Below are 24958 nucleotides of genomic sequence, written 5' to 3'. Positions count from 1 at the left end.
GATACATAGTAACTAAAGTGATAGGATAGGGTTATGTTTCAACATGAACAGATCTTAAAAATAGGAAATTTTGCTTGAAAGGAAAATTATAGAAAAAGTGAGTAAAATGGCACTTTGGCAAATTCAAATATGTGAAATATAGTTCTATTCTTTATGGGTCCATATGTAAAAGTTTAGCACCTTAAACACTTTGAAACACACCAATTTCATTAGGATGTTTGTCATAAGGGAGAAGGAAAATTCCCAAAGGAAACAAGTTGTTTTCATTAGTTGGAATAAAGTACATAATATTATCCTTGATTTCAGTACTACATAGTGGTTATGCAATGTTTTAATAATTTGAAATATTTGAATATTCTACATAAGTTTGCAATAAATTACTTAGAAAATGACTTCTATTTATCACAATATGAAAACAGCTTTACTACAGGTAAGGGTCTCACAGGCTTAATACACAATTTGACTTCACAGATTCCTATTTACTCAGAGTTGTGAACAGCATTTAAAAAATCACCTGCAATGGTGGTTTTCATATGGGCACCAGTTCATGTTACAGCTGCTCCTTTTCTGATCCAACTTATCATTAACGGCCTGCGAAAAGGAGTGGGAAATGTGCTGGGAGCCCCTGATACACATGTAGGAGACTTGGAAGAAGTTCCTAGTTTTGGCCTGGCTTAGCTCTGGCTGTTCTGGATACCTGGGAGTGAATCAACAGATGAAGTTGCCCCTCCCCCCCCTCCCCCCGCTTCTCTCTCCCTGTTTCTACATACCTCTTCAAAATAAATCTTTTACAGCAAATAAGAATTTAAGTGCCATTCTGCCTTCTTATAGAAAGCATTTCTAGGAGATTAATGCTTGCATCTCATTTTGGACATTTTGGAGAAAAGCAATACACTCTATCTCTAGATTCATAAATCTCATGTGTAATAGTGAGCAAGACAACTGTCTTGATTGAACAGTAGATGAGAGTTAAGCAAACAGGTAGAAACAGAGAAACTGAAGATCCAACCACACTAAGATTTCATTTTCTAGAGACTTAAAAGTACTTTTTAAAATGGCATACTGGCTTAAATGCATGTCAACAGTTAGCCAATCCCACTTTAAAACCTTTCAAGATCCTTCATTACTCCTAAAGTCAGGGGGAAATTCCATAACACAACTTATCAGCCATGCTGGCCAACTTCGCTTGGTCTTTCCATCCTCATTGTTGCCCACCAATTCTCTCACTCCAATACCTTAACTCATAGTTTTCTGTATTATACTAAACTCTGTATCAGCTGGCCCATTACAACTTTTTTACTTGGATACACCTATCTATTCTGTAACCTCCTTCATGAGGGCAGACATCATGCTTCTGTCTGGGATCATTACACCCTCAATGCTTGGAACATAGTAGATGATCCATAAACACTGAAAGGCAAATAGGTGGAATGTCGAGAATAAAGGGCAGACACGATGTACAAATAATTGATACAGAACCACCAAGAACGGCATGATTGGTACTAAGGAGAGAAAATATTTTTAGAATCTTCCCAGTGTGACAATACAATAAAAAGAAGGTGGGGGGGAAAGTAACAGAAAAAATGCTACGTTGATTTCACTGGTTGAAATGAGTCAACTCTTCATACCTTCTTTATCATTAAGAATCATCACACACTCACTGTGAACCAGATGCGGGTGAAAACTCAGCACCACAATCTACAGGTTGTGTGTGACCTGTAGATTTAGCCAGCCTCAGTTATGATGGCTAAGCTCAGGGCATGAATGCCTTACACAGCTGATTGATTCTTTACACCTACTGTTTTATATAAGATGTGATTTATATAGAAGGTATAAAACCACATTGTTACATAAGCATGGAAATTAAGAATTCATGCCATAATGGGGAAAGTGACAAAAGAGGTTCGAGGGTATGGGTGAGCCTGTTGAGCTTTACTATCCATTTCTCCCCAGCTGTGGTCTAGAGAACAAAATGTCAGCATCACTGGCCTCTACTAGGGATTTTTCTAAGATTCCATTTTGCACAGTGACTACTGTCAGATTATCTGAAACATGCCCTGGATTATTAGCAAAACTGGAAGAAGTTTAACAGAGGGCAAAGCCTTTTTACAAAATTCTAAAATGGTCAGGTAGCTCCTATGCAGTGGAGGATCTCGGAACCTGGTCTAGAAGCTGTCTGTCAAGCCCTGAAAATCTGTTGGACTCCCCAACTCAGTGTGGAGTGTGGCTTTCTTTAAAAACAGCAGTATTGCAGCTGGCATTATGGTGTAACAGGCTAAGCTTCCACTTGCAATTTTGGCGTCTTGTACGAGAACCTGCTCCTGTCCTCTAAGATAAATAAAATCTGAACTTTTACTCCATCACTACATATTTTATATTTAAAGAAATAAACACACAACCTTTGTCATCTTACTCCTTGATTCTTACTAACAATGAGGAATATTTTGAAAATACTGGGGTTTCTAGTACAACAGAGATCCTGTGTGTTATCTTGTATTTTAAACACATACATCCCAGAGTGTCAGTATTGTGCATAGCAGATAAAGCTGGCGCATCCCTGCATCCATACAGCAGGAAAGGTTTAAGTCTCAGCTGCTCTGCTTCTACACCAGCACCAATAGGCATGCGTAAACCAGGAGACAATAAGAAGGTAGCCGGCCCAGGTGTTGGTGGGAGACCGGGACGGAGTTCCTGACTCCTGGCTTTGGCCTAGCCCAGCCCTGGCAACTGTTACCACTGGGAAGTTAACCAGGAGATGCAAATTCAACTGTATTTCTCTTCTCCATTTTCTCCTTTTTCCCACCCTGCTCTCCCTATTACTCTGCCTTTCACATAAAAAAAAAAAAAATACATAGAAGGGCAGAGACTGTGGAAATGACAACCCTGCATTTAATTCTCAGTCAAGACAGGTTTCCCTTGTACTGTCTTAGGGTGTAAATGAAACTTTATATCCACAACTTCTATCTTTCAGATTGGGCGGTTCTACTCATAAATCTCCAAGAATAGCAGGACGGAGAGAAATCACAAATGACAGGACATCAGCCCAAGCTAATGCCACAGACGGGGGAAGGACGACAGAACACTTACTGGTAAGTGGTCGGGCTGACGTTGATGCGCCGAGGGTGACTTCCTGATTCAAATTTGCTTGCCAGAGTGACATTATTTCCAAACAGGCAATATCTTGGCATTCTCACCCCAACAACTCCAGCTAGCACAGAGCCTGAGTGAATCCCTATCCTCATCTAAAAGGATGAAAAGATAAAGATAATTATTTTAGTTATTTCTAATTGAATAATTAAGCCAAAGGTAAGCACTGAATTTTGATAAATTATATACATTTGATAAAGTGTATACATTTCATGTATTCCCCCCAGTGGCATTTTTTACTTTGCTTCACAGTCATAAGCTTAACACTTTAATAGATAAGGACATCATTACATGCCAAGCAGAGGGAAAAAGATAGAAATTTTAATACTCAGGAATATTGCCACAGGTTGTAAATAATACTTAAATCACAGATGTTAATCTCACTCATAGAAAGCACATCTTCTGTGCTATGTGTATTAGTTGTTACAAACTAAACACTTGTGTTTTGGAGACTGGCTTATTGCACTAATGATATTGGTTTCCAACTAGATCCATTTAGTTGCAAGAGACATTTCTTTTCTTTGCATGTCAGAGTAGTATTCCATAGCATATTTGTATCACATTTAATTTAGTCATCAGCTGTTGGGCTTTTGGTTTGTTTTCAATTCCTAGCCATTGTTAATTGCACTGTTATAAACATGGGATTTATATGACTGTTTCACTTGATTTGGATATATTCGTGGGAATCAGGCGGCTGGGTCATATGGTAGATCTGTTTCCAGAACTCTGAGGAATTTCCATACTGGCTTGGATAATGTTAGCACTAGCTTACATTTCAAACCACAGTGAATTAAGGTATACTTTTCCCTATATCCTCACCAACATTTATTGTTTTCTGATTTCTGTATGACAGCTGTTCTCACTGGAGTAAAGAGGAACCTTAATATGATTTTTACTGCATTTCCCTAATAGCTAGAGAATGAGTATTTTTCATGTGTGGCTAAGCTATTTAAATTTCATCCTTTGAAAAACACCTGCTCATATTCTTAGCCCATTAACTGGATGATTTGTTTTGCTGTTGTTCAGAGTTGTGCAGTTTGCAAATATCTTCTCCTTTCTGTTGGTTGTCTCTTCAGTTTATTGACTTTGCAACACAGAAGCCTCTTAGCTTCATGTAATTAGATTGATTATTTTTTCTCATTGCCTGTGTGTCTGGGGCCTTTTCCAAGAAGTCTTTGCTATGTGCATGTTTTGCAGGATGTTCCTTGAAGTTTCCCTCAGGTAAATTGATGGTATTGGGGCATAGATTTATATCCTAGATCTACTGAGAATTGATGTTTGCATAAGGCATAACGGGTATTATTTCATACTTCTGCATATGTAGACCCAATTTTCCAAGCATCATTTGTTGAAAAGACTGTCTCTTATCCTTAACTTTCGTTTTCTTGACAAAAATGGTTAGTTATAGATGTGTGGGTGCATTTCTGGGATTTACATTGTTTCACTGATCTTCATGCCTGTTTTAGTGCCAGTATGGGGAGTTTCTGGCTGTGTGGCAAGGCCCAGCAGAATATCTCTAATCACCTCATTGCTGCCTCACCCCATTGTATAGACAATCACCTCTCTAGTATTCCATAGAATTCTCCTGAGGTGATTGTTGTTTTTCTGCAAATGTGAAATGATTCCTGTAACTGGTATAACACCTCAAACTGATCAATCATGTTATGGTAAAAGCATCTTTAGCAACTTAAGGCAATGACACACAGCTAAAAGATGACAATAATACAATTGAGCCCACAATGTCCCCAAACATCCTGTTATGTGCCCACCTTTGTCCTGGAGCTTGCTCTTATATACGTAATGCTTTCCTTAAGAAATGGCTTGATAATATCTTGGAACAGATGGCAATCATGGAGGTACAAAGTTTATTTACCATGCAGCCTTGAACTGTTACACATTTTGGTTTCTAATCATGGAAAGAAGAAAATATATGGGGCATTTTCTAAAGGCATACAAATGTGAACCCCCAAAGAAAAATGGCTGAAAGCTCTGACCTTATATTGGCACTTATATTTAGAGAAAGAAAACAGTTTAAAAAGAAGTTTCTTATAAAGACCCTCTGTTTGTAGAAAGGCTGAGTTGCTCTGGTCCTTTTCACTGCCCTTTAACAAAAGAACAAAAAACAACTAAATCAGTAGTAGGTGAAGGTGATGGTAATTAATGTAATTGATTATAAGATTTAGTAAAGAATCTATGATATGTTTTTACAAATTTTTCTCATTCATAGGCTTTCCTTTTTGTATTCTTGATATCTTAAGCAATATTAATTTAGGTTTAGTGAAAATTGATTTTGGATATAAGTAAACCGCCTGTCACTATCTAACCACATGTGCTACCAACTGTGGAGTTCCTGGCTTCAGCTAGGTCACTTCAGGTTTGAATGAGTAATAGATTGCTGAAAATATTTTCTCTGAAGTAAAATAATGTCTTTTTATGATTGTTTTTGTAATCATTCTTCAATAGTGAAGTAAAAATGAAACAATTAGATGGTGTGCAAAATCTTGTGATGATTTCTGTATAAATGAAGAAGGCAATCTCTGAGTTGCCCCTTATGAGCATGATGCTGTAGTGGTCCATGTCGTCTCCCTCTTGGCTTTGCGCCGATCCACGCATCTTCTGCAAGCTCTCAAGTCAGCTGGAGCTGGTCTCCAGCACACAAATATGTCATATTTTTCCATGTTTGGGTTCCACTTCTATTTTTTAGTGTTTTGTAATTTTCATTGTAGAAATTCTTCACATCTTTGGTTAAAATCTAAAGTATTTAAATTTTTTTGCAGCTATTGTGAATAGAACTGATTTTACTGGTTCTTTTGTATAAAAAGGCCATTGATTTTTGCGTGTTGATTACCTATCCTGGAACCTTGTCAACATTGTGTGGGTTCCAACAGTGTCTTAGAGGAGCCTTCATTGACTTATATAGAGAATCGTGACATACGCAAACAGGGATAGCTTGCTTCCTTCCAATTTGTACCCCTTTGATTTTTTTTCTTGATTAATAGCTCTAGTAAGGACTTCCAATGCTGTATTGACTAGCAGTGGTGAAAGTGGACATCATTGTTTGATTCCAGATCATAGTGGGGATGTCTCCAACATTTCCCCATTGAATATGATGATGTAAGGTCAAACACTTTCACAGCATTAGCTGAGTTAATTGAATTGCCTTTGTTCAGCTTATTAGCAAGGTGTATCACTGATTTGCATAGTTGAACCATCACCACATAACAGATACATCTCACTTGGTCTGAGTGAATGATCTTTCTTATGTGTTGTTGGATTTAATTAGTATTTTCCTGAGGAATTTTGCATTTATATTTATGAGGGATACTGGTCTATAATTCTTTATTAAATGTGTGTGTGTGCACTTTATTTTTGGAATTAAAGTAATGTTAGAAGAAGTTTGGAAGGAAACTCTCCCTTTCAGTTGTTTTGAATAGTCCGTGAAGTATTGGAATATGCTCTTAATGTTTGGTAGAATTCTACACAGTGATGTCTTCCAGTCCTGGACCTTTCTTTGTTGTGAGACACTTACTCATTCAATCACTATCTTAGTTATTAGCCTATTCAAATTTTTGATGTCATCATGACTCAGTTTTGGTAGACTGTAGGAGTAAAAAGTATACATTTCTTCTAGATTTCCAAATTTACAGCTGTTTGTAGTAATTCCTAATGATTTCTATTGTTTACTTCCCTTTATTGATCTGATGTTCTCCCTCTTTTTTCTGGTTAGTTGGCCTAATGGTGTATTAAATCACCCCTCCTCATCAGCTCCTCAATTCACTGAAGCTATGTTGTTCCAAATTTATTTCTTTGCCAATTTTAATTATTTCTTCTAATTTTGGATTTTGTGGCTATTTTTCTGGATCCCTTGAGATGTAAAAAATTGGTGTATGCTATATGAACATGCTTATTATCAGTTAAGTCAGGTTTCATCTTTACATAATATGCTATAATACATCTAGATGTATTATCCTTTATTTTTCCTTCTAGTTACTCTCATAAAACCCTATTGTTCCTGCATAGTTAAATGCAATTGTAAATTACATGTTTTATTTTGCTGAAACTTTAGTTTACCACAGGCAAAGTATATACATCTATTTTGTTACTGCTTAATATTCACTTATTATAGTATCTATAGCAAAGCAAGTATAAAGATATTTTAATTAATGCATAGATGTAACAAGAAACAGATTGATGGATCAGATGTCAGACAAAACAGTTGGCATTTCAGATAAATGAGAGAATTTTGCTTTCCCATGGCAATGCTCTGTGCATCAATTCTGTCTTCATATGGGAAAAAGAAATAAGTAATTAAGGACATTAATGTGGATGGCATGATTTTACAGCCTTAAAATATTTATACTAATTAAAGAAATGTAAGTCTGCAGAATCGGTAAAATTCCAAAATATAGACACTTAAAAAGCATAGATTTGTATTTGTCATAACAGTCCCTTGGTGAGTGTTGAGGATTGACAGGTAGCTCCATTTCCCCCAGACAGGCAATGAACTGGTCTTTTTACAATGTATTTCTCTTGCATATCGAGGCACATGTTAGGAGCATCCCTGTGTTCCAGTCATAGGATATGGGAAGACAAACAGAAGTCCAAGATAAAGGAGCATGGAGTTATCCTTTGAAGTACTCTTCAGGGCTTAGTAGAGATCCATCTTTCACTTGGACTCATTTTCCCTCTGCCTGCAGGCATTTTTTTTAAAGACTGTCTTTAAAGGAAGTCTACTGGCAATGCATTTTTTTTTCAGACTGTGTTTGAAACTTCATTTTACCTTTTCAAGATATTTCCACTGGGCATAGCTTCTTTCCTGTTTTTGTTTTCAATACTTGAAAGATATGGCTCCATTGGCCCCTTCTTCGCATTATTTCCTGCCAGCAATCTGATGTGCCGCTTACTTGAATTCCTCTGTATGTAATACTTTTTCCTTCCCAATTCCTTTACGATTTTAGTCTATTAATTACTAATTTTTAGTAATTTAGTGATGATTTCTCTTGGTAGTATTTCTTTTTATTTCTTGTACTTTGGATATGTTAAAATTCTTGAGTGTGTGGATTTGTAGTTTTCAGCAAGTATGGAAAATTTTCAGATATTATTTCTTTTTGCATCCACCTCCCCCTCCCAGATACTCTAGTTGTATCTATATTACAATGCCTAAATTATTTCCAAAATTTACTGATAGTCTGTTAGTTTAAGACAAATTTCTCTCTAGCTGTCTTTTCTCATGTATTGGGCAATTTTTATTTCCATGTATTAAAGGCTGATGATTTTTCTTCTGTCTATTGTTTATCTACTGTTTGTCACACCCACTGTATTTTTTTATTTCAGACATTGTAATGTGCCATGTTTAGGAGTTAAATTTAGGACCTTTAAAAATATTACATTATCAATTTAACTATTTTTGAACACATGAAATACAGTTAAAATAACTATTTTAAAGCACTGTGTGCTAATTTCAACATCTGTTGCAGTTTATATCTATCAGCTTTGATTGATTGTTCTCTTCATTATGAGTCATATTTTGTCAGCTTTTCCTGAACCCCGTGATTTCTTTTTGAATGCCACATAGCATGAATTTGACCTTGCTGAGAGCTAGATATTTTTATATTCTCATAACTATTCTTCAGTTTTGTTCTGGGATATAGTTAAGTTACTTGAAAACAGTTTGGTCAACTCTGGTTTTGAAGATTTGTTAGACAAGTCTTGAACAATGTTTCATAAAGGGCTGATTGTGCCACTACTCAAGCAAGAAACTTCTGCAGTCTGCCCAAAGCAAGAAATTCAGAAAATTTCTAATTTGTCTCATGGAAACAGGAACTGAGCTTCCCTCTAAGTCCTGTGCGAGTGCTGGCTATCTTTACCTCTAATCAAATGAGTGTCGCGTGCGGGACTTGGGTAGTTTTCTCACCTACATACTCTGCATGAAGGAGGAGAGCTTGTGGGAGATAGCTGCCCTGTGGTTTAGGTGCTGCTTGCTTCTAGCTGGTAGTCTGGGACATGCAGACTCTTTGATCTCTATGGACTCTGACTCCATCTCTTCATCTCTAGGAGAATTGGTGCCTCCTGGTATACGCTCATTGCTGGATCGCAGCCTGGATGTTTCCCAAGGCACAAAGTTAGGGCAACAAAAAAGGGCTTGTATCATAGGGCATTATCCCCTATTGCATAGTGTCTAATTTCATGAAGCTTGTTAGTATAGTTCATGCAGATTTTTCATTTTTAAGGACATAATACAAATCTAGTCTTGTACTGCCTATTAGGCTTCTGCTTACATTCAGAAGGTCTATTCACTCTTGCCTGGTGTGATACAGGCATACACTCAGACCTTACACGCTAAGCTTGTGAATAAGGGCCCATCATCACTGTAATGGTCTTCTAAAACAGTAGGAGAACATAAAAGGTGATCACACTGAGATGTTTCATAGGCTCTTCATCTTGTGCCTTCTGTTTCCGAAACAATTCCAAATCCTACACTAACCAAACTTGAGGGCTTCTGTAATTCTATCTGGTTGCTTTCCAAAGACCTGTGGGTTTTTATTAAATAAAAGTTTCAAAGTACAATTTCTATAAACTGAAAAATATTGACCATGTCCCTGAGATCATTAGGAAATGATAGAAGATGTGGTTATTTAAAAAAAATATTTCTTAAGGAGGCACATAAAACACACATAAGAATATTAATGACTACAAAAATAGCACAGATCCACTGCCACTGTCACTGCCTGTAATGGAAAAGGACTCAGAATTATTTAGTTTGAAAAGTTAAGATAACACTTCACAGGAAATTTACAACAGGACTCATCAGATGCTATTTTTTTTTAAAAATTTATTGAGATGATTTGTTGTCTACTTTAAGGACAGTTGATTGCCTCATTCAAAATGTGCCAAGAGCATCTTGCAGTTAAAACATAGAGATACATATAACTTTAATGCAGGGTTTAGATCTATTTGGGCAAGATCTAACTTCATTTAAATGGGCTACCCAAATAATGGCAACAAGAACATTATCTTTACAAACCAGTGCTTCTCAACAGATACCTTTTTTTATTTCAGCAGACCTTTTTTAAAGATATATTTACTTTTTATTAGAAAGGCAGATTTACAGAGGGAAGGAAACGCAGAAAGAATGATCTTGAATCCACTAATCTCACTCCCCAAATGGACGAAGTGGCTGACGCTGAACCAATCTGAAGTCAGGAGACAGGAGTTTCTTCCGGATCTGCTACGTAGGCTCAGGGACCCAAGGTTTGTACCATTCTCCACTGCTTTCCAAGGCCATCAGCAGGGAGGTGGATGGGAAGTGTAGCAGTGCATATGGCATGCTAGCACCTCTAGGCACAGGATTAGCCAGTTAAGCTATTGTGCTGGTCCCCTTCAGTAGACTTTGGACAAGGACAAAAACAAATTTGATTTTTACAACTTGGAGGGAAGCTGCTATTGGTAATTACTCGCATGAGAGAATCAGATTCCCAAGTCAATATGTCTCTCTCTAAAAAGAGACCTTTGCACACCAAGTATCAATAGACAATATTAAGAAACTCTGTTGTATCAGACCTCCACAAATATGTAAACACTTAGTAAACTAGTGTAAAAAACAAGTGTTTTAATCATATCAAAGCTTCCAAAAAACACATCAGACCATCACTTTTAAGAGGAGGTCTGTACGTTAAAAAAAAAAAAAGTTTATTGGAGATTTATTGAAAAACATAGTAACTCCAAGATACTAATCCTGATATTAGAAGGCCTGTTACTTAATGTCCTATATCAATGTAAAAAATTCTGGAACATTTTGAAGTCCACACTTGTCAAAAAATTCAGTTATTCTTCCAATATTGTACTTTTTATTAGACAGGGTTCCAAACAACTGAGCTCTTATGAAAACATTTCTTCTACAGCTTTTAAAAATAGAAGACTTGTCTCGGTCTATCCAAGCTAGCCAAAACTCTTTCTGGTTCAACAGGAAAGAATGTTAGTGTTAGAAGGGCAGTACAGAGCCTTAGTCCTTCATTTTGCAAACAAACTCAAATCCAGAAAAGCAGAAAAGAAAGGACCAATCAGTGTCAGGACCAAGTGACCTGAGGTCACCTAACTTTAAGCTCAGTGCACTCTGAAATGGAACCAAATGCCTCCAGCTGTTTCTAAAGGACCAAGCTGACTAAGTCAAAGACTTAGTGACCTAGTGGCTAAAGTCCTAGCCTTGAATGCACTGGGATCCCATATGGGTGCCAGTTTTAGTCCCAGCAGCTCCACTTCCCATCCAGTTCCCTGCTTGTGGCCTGGGAAAGCAGCTGAGGACGACCCAAAGCTTTGGGACCTGCACCCGTGTGGGAGACCTGGAGGAGGTTCCTGGCTTCTGGCTCAGGATCGGCACAGCACCCGCCATTGTGGTCGCTTGGGGAGTGAATCATTGGACAGAAAATCTTCCTCTCTGTCTCTCCTCAGTCTGTATATCTGACTTTGTAATCAAAATAAATAAACCTTAAAAAAAAAATCAACTTCATACACTTGCCTACCCTGTCTACACCAAAGAGCTAGTACTTTCAAACTGGGACTCAGATAAAAAATAAATTATCATCAATCTAATCCTATACCAGAAGGCTCCCATTCTTTCTTCATCTTAATGTTCATGCTTTTCCATTATAATCCCTTTCCATCTGGTCAAACTACCTACCACACTCAAAAAAATGCCCAAAACTTCCATTTGAAAGACATCCCCTGTAATACCACCCACATTAATACACTCTATACTCGTTGCTTAGGATAGAGGGCAAAAATAATTTTCATGTTTTAGAACTTTTATTTGATGGAAAGACTAGTCCATTGAGATGATGACAAATGCCACAAAGCTAAAGAATAATCCAGGGCAACCGGGATTAGGGTTGGCCAATTGTGGCAAGTCAGTTAAGTGTCAGGAAACTGCCCTTTGAGCTGAGCGCTGGACGAGGATGCTTTGGTCAATGGGAAGAGGGTGCAGCTGTAGTCAGAAGGCTGGGGAGCTGATCAAGGTAGCAAAAATACTGTCCACAGATCCTAAAGCCTCAAGACCTGTCCATTCAAGAAACCAAAGGAAGGCCAGGAGTGAATGTTTTGTTGTTGTTGTTTTCTGCTTTTCGTTTTTTCTCTTTAAGGGCACGGGGCATGAGGCCAATGGAAAATACTCAGCAAATCATAGAACAAGGTTTCTCAATCTTGGCACTATTGAATTTTGGGGTTGGATAGCTCCTTTGTATGGAGGCCCATATCATGCATTGTATCATGTCTGTTTAAGTAAAAAGATGTGGAGCTGATATTCCATCCTGGCTCCGCTATTTCATGTTGAGAGATACTCTTCAGCCAACAGCACTGTGATCATTTACAGGTATCCAATTTCTTAGTCTTGTAGGTTTTATGGGACCAATTTCACCTTGAAAGCCAAGAATGGGAGCAAAGAGCTAAGGTGAATGATAAAGAGGTAGCTAGCCTCTCCTTGTTGCCCCTACTCTGCCTTAACAGTGTGATACATTCCCACTTTTGTGCAACACAGAGCTGTAGCTTAGCTACTTAGAACTAATGTCAGCCCCAAATGACCAATATCTGTTCTGACAATGGCCTTTAACCAGTCATAAGATCATTATAACAAAACTGCCTTGGTTGGCGTACCTACTACTATTATGCATACAATGCCAGGATTCTGCTGAGATTTCCAAAAATGAGTAAGGGGCTGTTTTTTTAAAAAAAAAACCTGGCACTTAACTCCCTTCTGAATAGTCAATACTGCCCAGAATACCCACCCTTAAGAAATAGACCCAAACATTGAGTGTAGAGTATACACGCTCTCTCTTTTTAAAAGATATATCTATTTATTCAAAGGCAGAGTCGGGACAAGTGTTGTAGCACAGCATGTAGAGCAGCCACTATGGGTTCTGGTTCATGTCCCAGATGCTCCACTCCTTATCTAACTCCAAGTTAATGGCCTAAAGAAAGCAGCACAGAATGACTTCAGTGCTTGGGCCCTTGCACCCACATGGGAGACCTGGAAGAAACCCTCAACTCCTGGCTTCCATTTTGCACAGTCCTGAATCAGAGGCTGGAAGATCTCTGTATTTCCCTCTCTTTGGGTTTTTTTTTAATTGCTGGCAGCAGTGAAGAGGAAAAGAGATAGGAAGGCAGAAACACACACACACACACACACACACACACACACACACACACACACACACACTACTATCTACTTCCCAAGTGACCACCTGTGCCAGGGACACTCTCTGGTTCTACTAAGCAGGTGGCAAGGAGAGACATCTGTGGCCTTCTCGGATGCATTATTAGGATTGGAAAGCAAAGTAGCTAGGACTGGAATGAGTCCTACGTGAGATGCCAGTTTAACATCCTGTACCACAACTAGTACCTGTAGCTTTCAAGCACCTCTCCCCCTACTTCTTTAGTATGTATTTTCCCTTGCAAAAAAAAAAAAAACCCAAAAAACAAAAAAAAACCAATGTATCTTCTTTCTCTGCTAGCCTTTATCAGTATCTTGTCCTTGAATCTGTTCTGTTCAGAAACAAGAACTTGTACCCAGACACCTATCAGCAATATCAGACCCCTCCACACATTAGTAATTATTTAAGAAAGGACAGGTCATCCCATATAAGTCAATGAGTAATTCTGAATTGTATGAGAGCTATAAAGAGACCTTCTTCCCATTAGTTAGCATGCTTGTGAACAGGATACAGTGTTCAACTGAAAAGCTTGAGCTATTTTGACAGCATAATCGGAAGACAGGAAGATTGGAACTTCGTAAGCCTGAAGAGGAAGTCAGTGTTGCTGGGAGGGCCAACCAGAGAATAAATGAGAAGGAATTCGTGATAACATCAGTTCTGTAAGCAGTACCTAGCCTCTTGTAAAGCCAGTCCTGTCTTTGAATTTCTTAGGGAATGCATTCTTTTAACAGTTCATATCAGCATACTTATCCTGGTACTTATAAAATACTCAATGATATACTACACTGGCTTTGTGAATACAGACAGGTTACCTAAATTCCATTAAGCTTTGATGCCCAGAATAACAGCAGCCACAACAAAAATACTACTACTACTTTCTTAGGAGGCTGTTAGAAGACTCGAATAACATAAACCACAAGCCCATTAAAGACATTCAAAAACCATGAATTTCCTTTACACCTTACATTGCTAGTGCTGCCAAGGACAGAGCCACAGACCCATGTATAAAATTGATTTAATAATTCTGGAATGTTCAAGTCAAATTCAAATCATGATTCACATTATAAGCTAGGAGGTTAATATATATAAATCTGTGTGAAACAGTCCTATTTGAGCAAGAAAAATGTCCACATTAAAATAGAATATTATTAAAAAAAGGAAAATCTCTTGGTAGAAAAGCATATTAGCTGTTTACTTTAGTTGTCATATAAGTCTGTTCTTAGATGTATGTGATTTAAAAATTAAGCTTTTGAAACTTCAACTTTTTTGGTAGAAATGAGCTTAATGTCATGATTCACATTGTTAGAATAAGAAACACAAGTACTTAATCTTTTTACCAGTATTTGTTCACATGTATTACAAAGTTTTATTATAAAATGCCACTTTCACCGTTTTAAGTGGTGGCAGGCTAAATTTGTTTTCACATTTTGTCTTGCTCTTTAATTAACAACCAACAGCCCCCTGGCAAGAAGCAATGCATTGATGTTTCAATTTCAAAGGCTCAAGATTTGTCAATGAGCTAATCATAGGTTGTGGTTAAGAACTTGCTTCTTTTTTGTTTTGTATTGTTTTGTTTTGTTTTTTTTAACATACTGGTTACGCAAAACCTTGTCAATTCCATAATGTTACAAATTGCTGTTAATGTTATATTGAGACTCTTAATTGACTGGGATGATATTCTACCAGCTCTGACTTTGGACCAGAAATGGTCTCCCCAACAAACTGTTCAACCCATCTGGACAATGAGTAGCTGGACTCTATGCTGGGTATATGTTTGCAAGGAAAGAATCTTGATGGAATTTGAACTGTAATACTGCATCAAGGTGGAGGAATCCACCAGGGGGGGGGGTGAAGGGAGGGGTGGGGGGATTCCCAGAGCATATGAAACTGTCACATAATGCATAATAATTAATAAAAAAAAAAAAAAAAAAAAGATTCTTAGGAAGCATACGCTATAAAACAGGCAGCTTTTACCATTTCTGCTTTCCAGATTGCAAGGAGATGGGCAGAAAGAATCTCTGTGGTTATATGGCGTTTTCCTTTTATCAAGGTCCTCAGCCTCTAGTCTGATGGTGTCAAAATGTCACATTCTCCAGTAATACACTTTGGCAAATAACACTTTGGGCAAATCATCTGTTTATTTTTAACATCACAGAGGATGCATTCACAGATAAATTTTACTGTACGGAAAATATTTGACTAAACAACCACTTGCGTCACTGCAATGGTAATATATGATTTCAGAGATACAATAAAGAAATTTTAAATATTGGGACTGTTATAAAATAAAACAGCATGAAAACTTAAACAGTATTTTGAAGCTGGGGGAAAAACAGGTTTGTAACCTTGTTTATGATTTCTAGTGGGGAAGGATGGTTTTGAGGGCATGCCGGGAACCCACTCTGTACAGTAGGATGTTTCAGACATAGCTATGCAGGCATAGCAGCATGCTTCTCACAAGGCAGTGAGATGTTTTTGAAAATACTTAAACAAAATGTGTGGGAAAACTGAATCAAATGATGTTTATTTTTTGGTACAAAAATTTGGAAATCTAATGTTTTCACAATATGCATTTTCATGAACATTTCAAGACCCACACATATTCATTTATTTCAAAACTGTTTTGTGTCGCACTGAACTCATTTTAATATTCAATTTCAAGAACTGTTTAAAGTACTCTTGATATCTACCAAGATATTTAAATTTTACTCAACTTACAGGAATGGTATTATTAAGGGCTACAAGCTGAAAGTGAAGTTTACTTCTACAAAGAAAGAAATCTTAAAATGTTCGAAGTAAGACTTGTATTTAAAGAAATTGATATACTTAGAATAAATATGGTTGTATTTAGGAATAACTTGCATTTAATGTAGAAGTTGAAAAATAGTGTGTACCACATATATGGGGAGTTGATACATCACTCAACCAAATAACAATATATGTTAAACAGGTTTAAAACTTAGTGTCCTAATAAACAGTAAAACTCAGAGATGACAAGATATCCAAGGAGCTTAAAAATACAATAGATTACTGTAAACATTTAATTTTTATTCTGATTTGTAGAAAAGAATCAAGAAATCCTCCTTTTTTTTTTTTTTTTTTTTCTATTTGAGTGGCCCAGAGAAACTAACAAATGTTTCCACTGACCGGTTTACTTCCCAGACACCCACAATGGTAGGGACCGTCCAGTCAAAGCCAGGATTCTGCAACTCAGTCTGGGCCTCCTCCTCAGGGGACAGGGTCTCAACTACCTGAGCAATGGGTCGTTGACCTCCAGGGCAGGGACACAGCTCCCCGACAGGGGATGCAGCTGTCCCATGCGGTGCTGTAACTGCTAGGCCATATGCCCATCCATGAAACCTCCCCCCCTCATTTTTTTTTCATACCAGATATTAGTGTCTCTGATTAAAGAGCCAAAAAAAATTCTTATTCTACTAATCTCAGCTGTAACATTAATCGAACCATGCTGTGATATTTTATTCTGTTAAACACATCTCAGTTCTTCAATGGCTCAGATTAAAATCTACTTTTTCCTAATATCACAAAGGCATTCCTTGTTAATGACTTCATTATTAAGACAAAGTCCATTTATTATGAAAACTTCAAAGCGCTTAGAGATTTCTATTTTGAGACTACCTAAAAAATATTGTTACTGACTTAACAACTCAGTCTGTTAATTAAAAGAAGTAATTTTCTGCCAAAATGCAGCTCTTACTACATATAATCTGAAATAAAAATCCCCAGTAAGAAATTTTAAAGCAGCATGGCTCCACAGAATGATTTAAAAATGTAGAAAAGCATGATCATGGAATCCTTCAAGAAGGATTAGTGAGATTTAGGAAAAAATTCTAATACTAGTGAATGCATGTTTAACAATTTACCAAGTCATCTAATGTATCAAATTGTCTTGTCAATTTTCTGTGTGAATGTGTATATTAGATGCATACATATCACCGTTCTCAGGATCAAGAACCCATGTCAGTCAACAGAGTTACTTTTCTTTCACCAAAAGTATTCCTAACTTTGACCCACTCTAATAGTAACCTGGGAGAGGAACAGTTTCAAAAGCAGAGGATAATCTGCTCCTTCTTCCCTGGAAGCAAACAAAAACCCTGTTAGCCTGTTCCCATCTCCTGTGTGTGTCTCCAAACCCTTTGCAAATGTGACTGTGAAACAGGTGACTGCAAATACAAAGCTTACCCTTTCTTGTCATGGAACATCACCAACTTTATCAATGTTGGTAATACATTAACTAAACTATTAGCAAACAAGGCAACACTGTAATGACCTCTCTGGCATGTCATTTCAGTAGAGTGAGCCAGCACATCTGATTTTGGGTGGGTGGCAATTCAGGCTCATCGGAATGGCATTTCCTATGATCTTCTAAGCTTAGGGGCAATGGGCCTTTAGAGGAAACCTTGACCCTGACCTGTTGGTTGGTCATCACAAGAGCCCCAGTGATAACATGGCATCTGGGACGGAGAGCATTTTAGTCTCTGGATTCTGAAAGGGTCCTTGCCTCTTTGGAATCATGTTTGTTATACAGCCCCAAGAAATCACTTCTCTAACAATCCTTGTGGGAATAATAATAACGTGTAGTAGCTTACATGAGCATGTACTAAAGTGTTCACTGGTGTTCAGACTGATCTGTGATGATGCCCTTCTGCTCCCCAGACTGTGAGTACTTGTATTTACCTTGTCTTAGGACAATGGTTGGGATACTTTGGTTCACATTTCCAATTCAAACATGAAAATTAAAGCACAAATGTTATGTAAGAGTCTTGCCAAAGAGCACACAACCAGTGAAGATTAAAATGCAAACGTAATTCGTATGGCTTCTCGTGAATTGTCCTTTCTAAGAATCTCTGTCATTCTGTTCCATCCCATTTTTTTCATGATCAGTTGATGAAACATGCATAATTGTGTTTCAGACTTTGTTGAACGGCATTTTCAAAGGGACAGGAGAATGTGTTTTCTAAAAGTCAAATTGTTTCAAGAATTTTACTTTCATTTGATGTTGTATGAGTGGTTTTTATTGTAGCTTTGTTATTTTTCAAATTGTCACAGCCACACTTAGGAAGGCATGAGTACTAAATATAATGCAGTATCCTAGATAAGATCACAGAACACAAAAAGGGACAGTAGGCGAAATTTGAGGAACTTTGAATAACTAATAGACTTAGGTTATAATAATGTATCAAAATTAGCTCATGAACTGTAGTAATCCCACCACATTGCAGTTTAGATGAAAGTAGGTGCCCAGTATTTGGGGATTCTCTATACAATCTTTATAATTATCCTGAAATTTAAATTTTATAAAATAAATTTCATGGAAAAGTGATAACCACATTCTCCCACTAATAGGACACATTTATAAAAATGTTCTTATCATTAGCAGTGTTTATCTTTAAATTCAGACAAGCTACCTCAAGTAATATGATTTGCAAGCTTCTGGACAGAATGATCTAAAAACGCTACAGATGTTAACATCAACAATCCAACCAGATGATACTAACAACTCTAATTGATAAAAACCACATACCCTAGCCTGCAATTCTGTAAGCTACAAACATTTACTCAACATGGGCATTAGATGGCGCTCATGTTCACTTAACTGATTAGGTAGGCTCCTTTATTCCAACAATAGGTGTCTCAACTAGAGATGTGTCTGATTCAATGTTACTTTTAGGGGTAACTTGTGTAATAATAAGGTTAAAAATGTCTTAGGATTTTTGACAAAACTTAGACATGGATCAAAACTGTAAATTAAGAAACTTCTAAGCAACAGTCATTATCCAAGAGGTCTAGTGGTAGGCTTCAAAGCATCCCTAGGTCCCCTCAAGTTCCATCACAAGCACCTGTTAGCTTTCCAAGCGAGTCCAGATAGTCTCTAAATGTGATAATTGTTCCCTTTACATTAGAAATCATCTGTGTAGCAACACCAACACATTCTGCATTTAGTAGACAATCTTCAGATATTTGTTGAATCAGTTGCTTAACAACTAGAAGAACGAATGGAAGGCATGTCTACGCTAGGTGCAAATAATAGATTCTGCCTCTAAATACGTGCAATGCTACATGTTGTCCTCACTCCCCTGTGTGCCTCATCTGCACGCTAAGAATGAAAGGCATGTATCATGAAGAAGGGATCCTGAAACGATGCTTAATGTCCAATCCAACTTCTGCTTTGTTATATTATCCCAATAATTGATATAGTAACCTCAGTTTTGACCTTAGAAAGTGTTTACATCCTCCCAGTTCTGGCTAAAATGTAGAAAAAAGGTAATTAATGGCTACCCAAAGAAAACCCTATTAGTGGGGCTGAAAAGTAAAATGCAAAACCCAAATTATCCTTCCATTGCTGCTTTTTGTCTGGCAGACACTGTGTTTAACTTTATGGTGCTCTTAGTACAAAATAAAGGAATGATGATCGTCATAAATCAATGAGTCTATGAGCCAGAACAAGTCCTCCGAATTAAGTAGGGCTTGGCTTTAACCTGGGCTTTGGAGAAAATCTCCGAAGTTTGAAATGACTTTGTAGTATTGATTCATGAACAGTACTTAGCAGCAAATAACTGATCCCATTCAACCAAGTACAAGAAAAAGTAATAGGGAACTTTCTTTAAAAAAAAAAAAAAAAGACTTACACCAAGTCTACCATCCAGAAGCGAGTCCATGTCTAAATGGTTTAGTATGGTATTTGCATACAGGCTACAATGCTGATTTTAAGAAATTATTTTGCACATAAAATCCCTAAAGCACTATTGACTTGTGTTGACAGTTTTCCTTATGACATATGCAATTCAGAATAAAAACCTGCAGCTCTAACCAAGCTGATCTTTTTATACTAATAAATTATTATTCATGTGTTTACCCAGGTATAGCTTTCTAGGCTACTAAATGACAGTTATTTTTTGATACTTCTTGTGGTACAAAGTGACCCACAAATCCCAAAAGTGTATTTAGCTGCTCACTGCCCAGAACCTTCACTGTTGGCTCCACCCTTCCGGCTGCCTCTTCACTCCCACTTGGCGTTCCCAACATCCTCACGGATCTGACATGGCCTTAACCTCTGCGCCACAGTTTTAATACCTCGTTCTCTCTTCTTTGCTCATCTGTGTTTGATCTAGAAGCTAACATTCTCTGGAAAGTCTCTCATCAAGAATTAGGTATCTATGGTTTGAATTGGCATGTTTTCTTTGTTTCTTAATATTACTTTCCAGTAATCCCAAGCATATAGTCACAAAAACACCACAAAAAAACTTTACACAAGTTGTGACATGACACAAATTCCCTCCTGCTTCCTCAAACAGGGAATAACCACAGAACCAAAAAACTCACTTTCATTTAATCCATAGATTGCAATCAAATTACCAAGTTGTTCCTATAATGTGCTATAGAACAAAAGAATCCGGTCCAGATTCATGCATTGCTTTGACATACAGTGATAATATATTGTATCTGCACTGTGCAGAAGAATATAGAAAGCTCACAAATATCAATTCACTTTCCTACGATGTACATCAGCTCGGGTCTAGAGTGACTGGGATGTAAATTTACTGTGTATGCCTATGTGTGTATACCTGGAGAGTATATTCCTATATCCAAGATAAACATGGGCACACTTTCAAACATGATTTTTATTCATTTATTGGAAAGCTAGCATGACAGAGCAGAGACAAGAGAAAGATCTATCCACTGATTCCCCAAATTCCTTCCAGAGTAAGCACTGGGCAAAGCTGAAACCAGGAGGCTGGACCAACCCCCGCCCCTCCCATCCAGATTTCCCACCTAGATGCTAGGGATTCATGCACTTGGGCCATCATCTACTTTCTCAGAAAGCTGGATCAGAAAAGGAGTAGCAAGGATTTAAACTAGTACTCAGGTATGATACACTAATATCATTAGCACAAGTTGAGCTTCATCCCCCAGATGTTTTTTTATTTGAATTTTTAATACATTCTAATATACTTACGGGCTGTAGACAAACATTTTTACATGTTTATACAATGTGTAATGATTGGATCAATTTAATTGACATCTCACTTTAGGAATATAAAATTTCTTTGTGCTGTATACATTCAAAATATTCTGCTTACTATCTTTAATTATTTTTTAATAATCTTACTTAGTTGATTAGGGTACAAAGGGTCAAGGGCTACAGGGTGAAAGTGGGTAATACCATTGTTTCCACACTAATATTACCATTTTTCCTTGTATCTGGGGTTAGGGGAGTAACAAAGGGAAAAGCCCCACCCAACCTCCCACCATTCTATTAATGGCTGTTAGCTATAGTTATCCTATCATGCTATTAAATAAGTTATCTTCCAGGTACGCATTAACCATCTTCTCTCCTTCATACCCTTCTCTACTATGCTTCATGGCTTGTCGTAATCAGTACTCTGTTCTGTATCCTTTTAGAGATCAGTTTCCTAGCATTCACAAATAAAGACATGAAATATTTGTCTTATTTCACCCAACAGCATGTCCTTCAGTCCCATCCATATTGCTGAAAATTACAGGATTACATTCATATATATGGATGAATAATGTAACATGATTATGTACATGTTCTTCATCTGTTCATCACTTGATGGACACTCATGGGGATTCCATACCTTGGCTAATTTCAATAGTGCAGCAATAACCATATGAGTACAGAGGTCTCCTTGACATAGTGATTTTAGCTCTTATGGATACATAGCCTATAATGAGGCTGCAGAATTTTCTAAGCTCTATTTCTACCTTTTTGAGAAGAATTTCAAAATGTTCTCCCTGAAAGATACACTTGTTTACATTCCTCCCAACAGTTATGTAAATCCCTCTTTTTCTACATTCATGCTCTTTGCCATTTTCTGTCTTTGATATTAGCTTTTCTAGCAGGGGTGAGGTGATATCCCATTGTGGTCTTGATTTGCATTTCCCTGAGATTTGCATTTCCCTGACGATTAGTGAAGATGGACTGCTCAACTGATTCTTGGGGCTGCAAGAAGGTGGGCAGGGCTGCACAGTTGCTTCCCATAGCCTTGATAGACCAAGCCATTTGGGAATAACTGGTTGCTTTTCAAGTTGATGAGCTGGTGGAAGCCAATCTGCTTCCCTGGGTATGTGTGGACTGAGTCACTCAGAGAATGGTGCTCAGCTGCCAGGCCAAGGATGAGTGGGCAATACTATCTGCTTCCCAGAAGTTTTAGTGAGGCCCATCCAACAGCTAAGGGCTGCTTGCGTGGTTGCCTCTAAGGGTTGAGATGGATACTGAGCTGATTCCAGGATAGGAGGAGTCAGAGTAATGATATCTGGCTGCTTCTAGAGGCCAAGTGTGAGTTACTGTACACTCCTGGGTGTTTCCAAAGCAGCACAAGTATGTGCAAGGCCTGGTATGGCAATATTTTCTTTCTTTTGAAAACTGTTAAAATGGGCTATCAAAATACCTTAGATTTGAAATTAAGCAAGAAAAATACATAGGATAATAAATGTATATGTATTTATATATAAAGCCAATTGATGTTGATCCACTACAAAGTTATAAAGAGAGACAAACCAACACTTCTGGTTTAGTGTTTGGGCCTCATTGATTGAAGTAAAGTTAGTGTTAGGTGGAATAACGGAGTTGAAAGATTTAATTTTTGAATGAGTGAAATATGTGCTGAACTGAACTGAAATACATTAGGTTGAGTGGCTCTGGAATGTTTGGCTAGTACAAATTGATCTAACAACACAGGTGAAAATAGTTGAATAAATAATTCTAGAACATGACCATTTCAGATTCATAATAAAAAAAAAAAACTTGAAGCCAGGTCAGGAGTTTAAAATTTTAGAGCAATGAGGTTAGATATAAGTCCAGAACACAATGGAAGGACACAAAAAGTCAGGAGGAAAGAAATGGATAAAAGTCAAGTGATGAAATATAATAGGAAAGATATAGATCTTGATGTTAAACCAGTGAAGATGAGAGATTGCTCTAGCTATTACACTATGGCTAAAGTTTGAAGCAAGGGAATTGTTCAGAAACTCTGCGTTGTGGTGAATCAAGTCAAGGGCCCATCCTGGCTATAGAAGCTCAAATCTGAAAGCTGTGGTCTGAGAGGCAGCCTCTCAGGATTTCCAGGCTCCCTGCATTGGACAAATAGATTCCGTCCAGATGAAAACATGCAGCAGGTAACCAAATGCTTTTCTTGAGCTTGGAAGGAAACCACAGACACGCTTAATCTGTTAAACCTCTGAGGAATCTTCTGTCTTTGAAACACAGGACAAAGGCTACATTTTTTGAATTGTTCTTTTGCTCTGGTCATTTCAAAAGAATTCAGTGAAAAGTATATACATTTATGGAGAATGACACAGAAAGACTAATTATTCGTATTCAAAAACTGGACTTTGTACACTGAAATCACCTAGGAAGTGACCAGGGTATTTTGCCTCTTAAATCTCAAATTGGCTTCTCTCCTCAATCCCTACTGCTCTTAACTCGGTTGGAGCTTTCATTCTTTTGCCCAGACTACTACACTAATTTCCTGACTTGTCTGTCTCCAGTCTGTTTCCCTTCAAGTTTCCAATACTCAACTGCCAGATGGTTCTTTCTAAGGGATGCTAAGACATTTGCCTAAACAGCTTTCTCCCCAATCAGATTATCTCTCAGTGGCTTCTATCTTCCATGGAATATTATCTGGCTGTAATCGCAAGGAAATGATAAATTCAACGGCATGATTTATTCTTAATGTCTCATTTCATCTGACACCCCTCCTTACCATTATGATTGTTGTTTTATAGCATCCTGTGGAGGACACACTTTGGCAGGGCAGTTAAAGACCTGTTGGTGACAGCCCTCTCCCATATCAGAGTGCCAGGTTCAAGTCTGGCACTTGAACCATCCCAGTTCAGCTTCTTGCTCACGTACGCCCTGAGTGAAAGCAAATGATGGTTGGATTGCCTGGGTCTCTGCCACTCAGGTGGAGACCCAGGTGCATCCAGGCTTCTCACCTTGACTGATTGCAGGCATTAGGGGAGTAAAACAGCATATGGAGGATCATGCTGTTTCTCTGGGTGTGTCTGACTTTCATATAAATGAAAGAAAGTGAAAGAAACTAAAAGAAACCCATCATGAGCATTGCTGCTTTCTAAACCCAATGGATTATTTTACATTTCTGGACTTAGACATATGGTATTTTCCACTGCTTGTGCTGCCCTCCCTGTCCAAAGTGCATATTCTTCTAACTAGTATATAAATGTTCAGTGTTCACCTTATAGTCCTGCTCAAAAAAAGCCATCCCGTTTCTGGTATACTCTTTTTGAAATAACTGAGAATGTAAACTTGTATTTGCCAAAGCTCAGTATTCTACCACTTATTTGTACATTTGCAACCTATTCTAAGTCTGCACTGTTAGAAAGAAAATTTATCTATTCATCTTTGCATGAAAATAGTAGCTATTTCATAAATGTCAAATTAACAAATTAAGATATCAAATTGCAATGTTTAATTTTAAAATGCTCATTTCTCTTTTGAGATGAATGACAGTATGATGATGTCCTCCTATTTTAGGAAATGTATGATTGCTAGAGGAAAATATTGACCTCATTCAATGTTGATTTATTTTATTCATTCACTAAATATT

General features: G+C 37.5%; 1 protein-coding gene across 1 annotated transcript in view; it reads right to left on the bottom strand.

The window, feature by feature from the left end:
* The window catches only part of GUCY1A2 (guanylate cyclase 1 soluble subunit alpha 2), a 282653-nt gene that overhangs the window by 15418 nt on the left and 242277 nt on the right, over positions 1-24958 (bottom strand). Inside the window, exon 7 of the mRNA XM_004585031.2 lies at positions 3088-3242. Coding sequence (XP_004585088.2) covers positions 3088-3242 — 155 coding nt within the window. The remainder of the gene's footprint in view (positions 1-3087; positions 3243-24958) is intronic.

This window comes from Ochotona princeps, chromosome 4, assembly GCF_030435755.1.
Source record: "Ochotona princeps isolate mOchPri1 chromosome 4, mOchPri1.hap1, whole genome shotgun sequence".
Lineage (NCBI taxonomy): Eukaryota > Metazoa > Chordata > Mammalia > Lagomorpha > Ochotonidae > Ochotona > Ochotona princeps.
This window is presented reverse-complemented; position numbering and strand designations above follow the sequence as displayed.